The sequence below is a fragment of the Parus major genome, chromosome 10 (assembly GCF_001522545.3).
Source record: "Parus major isolate Abel chromosome 10, Parus_major1.1, whole genome shotgun sequence".
Taxonomy (NCBI): domain Eukaryota; kingdom Metazoa; phylum Chordata; class Aves; order Passeriformes; family Paridae; genus Parus; species Parus major.
Window position 1 is genome coordinate 11661548 of NC_031779.1, and position 7769 is coordinate 11669316.

A 7769-nucleotide genomic window follows, 5' to 3' on the forward strand; every position below is an offset into this window, starting at 1 on the left:
ATCAAAGAGTGAAACAGTGGGCCCAAAAAAACATGTTATGGTGATCCTGTGAGGATAGGGCAGCCTTGAAGCTCTGCATTTTCCGCTATCCCTGGGCTACAGGAAGAGAATTTCTATCTTTATCATTACCCATCTGGCACCTTTCAGAGGCAGCAAGAACAAAGAAGTAAAATGTACTGGCCCCTACCATCTGCTTCTGCTTGTGAAGCCTGGAAAGAGCCCGATAGGGGAGAAAGCAAAGAAAGATAAAACCCAACCCCTCTGTTTCCCACCAAACTGTTCTGGCAGGTACACGTTGTGCCTGTACTTCTTACATATCTTAGGGCCACCCTGGAGACCTCTGGTTCCCTACAGCAGCACAGCTGCTGAACACAGAGCATCCCAAACCCTCCCAGCCCCACGTCCTCGCTCCCAGCCTTCTGACAGCCACAAAAGAAAGGTTGTGCTGTCTGAGATTTGCTTTATTGGAACAGCCACTGTTTTATCTAGAATAGCAAAATTCCTGTGGGTTTAATAAGAGGTATTGCCCTACAGATTTTCTCTGGTCCCACCTCCTTTCCCATCAGCCACATCCCCGGTTACTGCAAGGCTGCATACACCATGTGTTGGCTGGACCCCTTCTGTCTCTGACAGAAGTTTGGCCAAAAAGAGCAGATTTTCTGCTACTTTGATCATTTCCTGTGGTAAAAAGTGAAGGGAATTATCTGACCCAGGGTCTTTTTTTTCTTTCTTAGTTTTGAAAAATAACATGGCTTTACATTTGCAAGTTCCCTTAAATAGTGTACTTGCTTTCCAATAGCATTTTGCTGCTGGCTTACTGGTTGCCTTACAGAACTTACTTTTTTTAGAATCAGAAAACACATTGCTCTGATCTCAAACTCAAACTCAGCTGCTGTATTACATCAATAATGACCTTCCCTATGCCGAAGCAGCAACCACAAGATAGTATCAAATTTACAGACAATACAAAGGTGGCAGCTTCTTCCCTGTTAAAAAATGGTTACATTTAAAAAACAACTTCTCTTGTGGTGGGAATATCGGGTTTTTGGCTACAAATGTGCATTGCATAATGTCTTTAGAAATAAGTTAACCATTTCATTAAATGTACTGTTAGAGTAGTCTATGACATATGTGATATAAGCACCCTAAAACCTTTTTTCCCCTCAAGACTCCACATCAGAAAACATCTCATGCTTGTGTAAGCCCATGGTGAAATAGTCACAGTACCTGCTGACTTGAATGGTGTGGGAGATTTGGGAACAGGGGCCTAAGTATGGTGCCAAGTGATAATCACTGACCTCGATGGGCCCTGCAAATGCACCCTGAAAACTCATCCATTTTGTATTTTTTCTGGCCCAGAGAGTACAAAGTAAACAAACAACATGGATCTACCTACCTGAACTAATGTCTTGTGTCAGAATTCATATTCTATAGGAATAAATTCCAAATAAATTACCACAATATACATTAAGTCTTTATAAATGTGGCACTACAGCATTTAAAATAGACACACTTAGTAGCGGCACTCCACTTTTTTCAGCTCAGAAGAATGCCATAATGTGCAAGTTGTGCTTGTTGGCAACATAACTTTTTTCTTTTTTCAACTTTGCTGTGCTAATTACATGAGTAGCACAGATTTTGACAGATACACTGTTGAGCTGAGGCCAGGGTGCAGTGTGTGCCTCCCTTTGTGCGAGTTGTACTCTCAAAAGAAATGACTGAACATTTTTAACTGTTAAAATTACTATTGTTTTAAATTTTACAGGAAGCTACTTTGGTGAATTTACTATCTGTGTGTATGTATTTTTTTTTTTAATCAGCCTGTTAAAAAGTCATGGCCTGGCTACATTTCCCACTTTATTTATAAAACTGAATTCTCCCAGAACTCACACAACTCAAAAGCAAAGGGAGACCTGGGGCAGTCTGGTTTCTTTCAGTATTAAAAAAAGAAGATAGGTACTTATTTATATATGTATGCATGTACCTCACTTAAAAATATAATAAGAAAGGGGAGGAAGAATCTACAGTAACCTTGTTAAAACAAAAATTGCACTAAACCACTTCAAACAAGATCTTACCACAACAAAAATCAGCATTATCATCGTTAATAATACAGTGCCTTTCATATGCAGAGGTAATAAGGAGGCTGTACTGTGATCCATGTAACCTCAATAACGTATAAATGAATCAAAAAGGATCTAATTAGTTCAGCAGCACCAAAAACTATTAAGTAGAAACATCAAAAGAGCCAGTGGGACATTACTTTTCTTTTTGCCAGACGTGCTGCAGAGCTGCCCTTCAGAATTCTCTGGTTTGTATCGGGAAGGAGGAGGCGTCACCCACGGAGGTGACAGTGAGTGAGGAGAGCTGGAGCTGAAGGATGCTCCCTGTACCTGCACCCTGCAGCTCCCCAGCACCATCCCTGCACGTCCCACACGAGCCCTGCCCATGCAGGATCCGTGCAAAGGAAGGGTGGAGCGGGTTCCTCTCCTCCTGTCTGCGGCTGGAGATAGCACATCCTGAACGCCTTGCGCTTGCTGCTGCCCCTTTTCCTCCTTCCCGCCGAGCCACGGCGGAAAACCAGCAACGCTCGCCTGGGAGGTGCCTCGGCTCCCACGGAGACACCCACGAGGGAGGGAGATACAAAGGACAGCTGAGCAGATACCGCCACCAGCACAGAGCCACAGGAGCTCCCTGGAGATGGCCTTGGCCTCCTCCGAGTCCCTCCGGACTCTACAGCTGCTCCTGCCGTACAGATGGGAAAACGTTTGAGTGTGCACACGTGAGAGCCTCTTAGGAAATACCTGTGGAGGCATCTCAGTCAAAATTAGAACACTGTGTGCATATATTTATTTATTAAAAAACAGCGAGAGGACTTCTACACTTCTATACCCATAGCTGTGGGCACCCGTGTCTCCGCAGCACACACCGCGTGGTGAGAACATCACACCCCGCAGGAGTGTAGCCTGGGCTGATTATGGCAAAGAAAAGTCTTGTTCATACAATCCACTGAAGTCAGACAAGTTCCATTTAAATATAAACAAAACCTTACACAGTGGTCCACTTAAGGAGGTCCAGAGGTCCGATTAAGGAATTCTTTTTCTCTGACACTTAAGATATGGATATAGCTTGTATCTCCTCTGACAGTTGTATCTGTCCACTACCCAGTAATGTTTCACTCCACTTAAGTAAAAGCATCATATGCAAGAGAAACAATAATGCTATAAAACAAAGACTTTGACTACTCCAGGTCTATTCCATACCCAAAATCCCAAAGGTTTCCTTCTTCAAAGGAATAATGTCCTCAGTATTTGTTAAAGTTTAAGCCACAGTAAGAACATTTTTAAGGTGCTTCCTCCAATAGCTTTCAACATAGTTCGATCTGCAGACCTATAAAAAAACCCCACAATTATGCAATGGAGCAGGACACAGAAACAAAACTTCCTTTCCTAAAGACTTGCTCTTCTATTTAACAGAGTATATAGAAGGCAACAGATCTCACATGGCCACAAAGACCAGGCTGACAACATTCATCGTTGCAACTCTGGGAACTACTGCAGTATGCACTAAGCTCCACTCACACCTCCCAAGGAATTCAACTGGAGGTCAGCTGCACTGCATAAGTTAGCCATGACCTCCTGTAATCTACAACATCAAAATCAAACTGCTTTGGTAAAAATCTCTATGAGGAGCTCCAACACAAACCTCTGAGGTTTAATTAAAGCACCCACTCCAACAAACCTTCACAATCCCAAGAAGACAAATGGCACACACCGGGCTAACCAGCAGAGTTAAGTTTTCCCAGAAATAATACTGAAACTCATAGACTTAACAGACAGATGGCTGACAATATCTGCAAGAATTAAAATACAAAACCTTCTCAAAAGGTAACACCGAATGCTGATAAAGACAAAGCAAGCCAGGCTGTGCCCTGCTGCAGCCATCACCAGCGCTCAGCAGAGCAGTCCCAGTGCAATCCCAGTGCACAGCAATCCCAGTGTGTGCAACACTGCCCAGCTGTCCACAGATACAACTGCAGTAGCTCTGTCAGAGGCTCCTGAGGAGGAGGGGTAGTACTGGGAGAGGGACAGTATTTATGCAAATAACAGAACTGAATTGAAGCCTGTATGCTGCTGTCTAGAACTTAGTTACGTTTGTACCACCCATTCCCTGGAGGAAATGACATACAATACAAACAGGCCTAGTTGTTCAATTCTTCAAGTATTAAGAGATTCACAGAAAAGCATCTGAGAAACATAACATTTTAATAGATGAAATAAATACTCCAGTACATGCAAGATAAAAACTGACATTGGAAAAAAATTAAAAATCACTTTTGTTATAGTGTAATTTTGTTTGTTTGTTTAAACACTCACAGTAGCTTTTCCCCCAGTTTGGAAATCAACACATGGAAAACATAATCACAACCTCCAGTCCTTCCACTCCTACACACCAAATGCACCTCTAACCTAACACTTGATGCAAAATAAAAAAAGTCATACAAAACAAAAACAAACAAAATAGTAGCTACATCCATCATCTATGTGTTGTTGGGCTTTTTCATTTTTTTAAATGAGTAAGAACTGAGGTAACCTTTTTCCTGCACAACCGAACAGCAAAATTTAGAAGGGAAATTTCGGAAGACAAGACAAGACAAACTTTAAAAACCGCACCCAGCGCGATTAAAGCTCTTTTTTTTCTCCTTTTTCTAAGATACCCCCACCTCCCCAAATATAAAAAACTTTGAAACAATTTTACCACTTGTGTGAAGACCTTGTTGAATAAAGGAAAATTTATCTGCAGATATTTGCTTAACTTTAAAGTAAAATAAAAAGAAGCCCAAACTGGCTACCTTTATTAGTACATATAGTTTGAATATGTTCTGCTTCTTCACCACATGAAATCAAAGGATTGGGCTCATCCAAGCAAATTCTTTGGTATACAAAAAAGGGGTGAGGAGGTGGGATATTATTTTCCTTTAGCAATGACTGGGATCTAAACAGAAGATGTGGGGGTTAATTCACAGAATTGGAGTTCACTGGCGGTAAAGTCCTGGGTGAAGATCTTTCTCTTAGTGCCTGAGATAGCAGGTTGCAACCATCCGAGACGGCGCAAGCTGAGTTCCTCAACCTTTCCCTGTAATCGCTCATTTTGGTGCTACTTTCGGGGTGTTGGGCTATATCCCTGAGGCATTGGGTCAGGAGCACACAAGCAGATACCACACTCATGGCTCCTCCTAGGATGGCAGTTTGCACAGCTTTGCCCTCTGGATTAATGGTGGCAGCTTTACCCAAAAACTGGGGCTCAGTGGCAAAGCCCACCAGAGCATAGACAGACTGCACCAAAGGTCCACTGAACAAGACGCACCGGTTCCTGGTCAGCTCGCTGGGCGAGGTCTTGACCTCCTTGACACAGGCCAAGAGGGCAGAGGCGCTGGTGCTCATACACTTGACACTGAGTTTGAATTGCTCCTTAGCAAATTTATCCTTGGATTTCTCACTGGCCAGCACGCAGGCGTCTGTTAGGAATTTCAAGTTCTTGGACATGTTCTGAGAAACCTCCAGCAGGAGCTGAGGGCTCATATCTGCCAAAGGGGTGGTCTTCAAGACCCCACAGCCGTGCTCCACCTCATGCCTACATCGGGTCACCTTGTAGCGATCCACCAAGCCAGGCATGGCAGGCTGGGCCCCCGGAGTCTCCACTGCAGCCAGGTAAGCAGCGTGGGCAGAGCACTCGGTCAGGGAGACCACCAGCTCCCCCATCTCCATCAGGCTTTCTCCCACCTCCCCAAAGCGTCCCATGTTGAGCTGGCTCTGGACGTCATGGGTCAAGATGGAGAGTCCTTTGGTCCTGGCAATGATCGTGTCCCTGCACTTCTCGAAGGACTCACCGAAGACAGACAGACTCTCGGTGTTCACCGGCCTGGTCTCGCTCGACAGCAGAAGCAAATCGGCCACCAGTTGCATCTTGATCTTGCAGTGGTCGCAGATAGAGATGAGCTTCTTCCTCTGCACGGAGCTGCTGCTGGGGATGCCGCCGGCGGAGACCTCGCTGCTGGACTTGCCGGAGCCACCGCTAGCCATAGCGCCGGGGGGGCACTCGCATGCCGCTCGCTACCCCGCTGCCGCCGCCTCCGCCGCCGCCCGAGCAGTCCCGACTGAGCCCGGCAGGATCGCTCTGCCTTTTCCGCAACATCATTCCATTAATCGCCGGGAGGCAAGAAAAGGCTCTGGGCGCCGGGGCTGCCGCTGCTGCGGGAGCGAGCTCGGCCGGGGCGCCCGCCCCGCTCCGGCGCCAGCCTCCGCTCCTACGGCGCTCCCGCGGCGGGGCGGCGCTCGCCGGGCGCCCCCGGGCCCCGGTCTGGCATCCTTTAGCTAAAAACACGGAATTTATTTTTTTTTTTTTCCTTTCCTTTTCGCACGCTGGCTCCCCTTCCTTCCACCGCCTCGTCCGGCTCTCCGGCTGCGGGATCCTGCGCGAAGTTCCCTTTACCAGACGCAATAGCTCAGGGACGCGCCGCCGCCGCGCGGAGTTGGGGCAGGGGCGCAGCCCTCCAAGTTGCTACCGCGCCCCCGGCGCCTCCGCTCGGGGAGCGCCCGCCGGGCGCAGCTCGCAGGGGCCGGAGGGGCGGCGGCTGCGCACCATGTGCCGCCCCCGGCGCCCGCCGCGGCCCCGGCTCGCAGGAAGCGCCGCGGAGGGTGTGGCCCGCCCGCCCCGCACGGCCCCGCCGCGCACCCGCGGGGAGCCGGCCCGGGAGGGGAGAGGGGCACGGCGGGGAGCCGGGACGCGGGGGACCGCGGAGGGGAAGGGGAAAAAAAAAAATAAAAAAAAAGAAGAAAGAGAGGAAAAAAAAAAAGCTCCACCGGATCCGGGTGCTGGGGCGGGCGGGCGGATCCGTTCCCCTTCCTTTGCCGCTGCCTCACTCCTTCCTGCCGCGATCATTCACGCGGCCGCTGCGCGCTCGCTCCCCGCCGCCGCGGTCCATCCCCTGCGCCCCGGGCCCTCCTCGCCGGCTCCCGCGGTGGCCGCCGCCGCACCAACTTAGGCTCTTCCCGCAAACAAGGGTGGTGGCCGCGGGCTGCAGCCGCGGATGCTGCGACCCGCCCGGCCTTGCGCTCCTCCTGCCATCTTCCCTGGCTGAGCCGCCAACTCCCAGGGAAGAAAAAAAAAAAAAAAAAAAAAAAAAAAGAAGGGAAAGAAAAAAAGAGGGGAAGGAAATCTTCGTTTAAATTCCCTTTCTCAGGCTTTCAGACAAACTACTGGGAAGCGGCGGCTGCGACGGCGCTGCCAGCCAGACGCTGCACGGCTCTGGGGGAGCTCCCCCGCCCCGCTGCCTTTGCTGTAACCTCACTTGAGCCTATCGAAATCTTTTGTGCGGTGTCACCGCCCTTCGTTTAAATCCTGCCCTCCCCCCGCCGCCGCTCCGCGCCCGCCGCCGCTCGCTCCTCCCAGGCGGAGGGGGCAGCAGCGCCGGCACCGCCCGCCGCTGCCCCGTCCCCGCCGGAGGGGCTCCGTCAATAGACCAACAGCGTGGGATGCCGGAGCGAGAGGCCGGTGGGAGGAAGGCGAGAGGCAGCCGGAGAGCGGCGGCCGGGGGAGCGCGGCCCGGGTGCGCGGCGGCGCTCGGAGCGCTCGGATAGCGGAGAGCGAGGAGCCGCCCCAGCGCCGGGGCACGGGAGCCGCTCCCGCCCGGGCCCTGCCCCGGGCTACCCGCCAGGTGAGTGCGGCGTTCCGCTCGGAGCTCCCGGCCCGCAGGACAGCGCTGTGTC

General features: G+C 50.1%; 1 protein-coding gene and 1 long non-coding RNA gene across 3 annotated transcripts in view; one reads left to right on the forward strand and one right to left on the reverse strand.

Annotated features, from left to right (window-relative positions):
- Positions 1–3412, forward strand: part of LOC117244949 — a 33370-nt gene extending 29958 nt beyond the window's left edge. For both annotated transcript variants that reach the window (XR_004498964.1, XR_004498967.1), the window contains one exon: positions 2279–3412. This is a non-coding gene — a long non-coding RNA (uncharacterized LOC117244949). The remainder of the gene's footprint in view (positions 1–2278) is intronic.
- Positions 3413–4246: 834 nt separating this feature from the next.
- On the reverse strand, positions 4247–6634 carry TLNRD1 (talin rod domain containing 1). Its single transcript, XM_015639398.3, has one exon. The coding sequence runs from the start codon at positions 6081–6083 to the stop codon at positions 5016–5018; it is 1068 nt and encodes a 355-aa protein (XP_015494884.1). The 5' UTR covers positions 6084–6634; the 3' UTR covers positions 4247–5015.
- Positions 6635–7769: the final 1135 nt, after the last annotated feature.

Bases quoted from the DNA above. Each gene is read 5' to 3' on its own strand.
- TLNRD1 (XM_015639398.3), bottom strand. From the start codon at position 6,083: ATGGCTAGCGGTGGCTCCGGCAAGTCCAGCAGCGAGGTCTCCGCCGGC.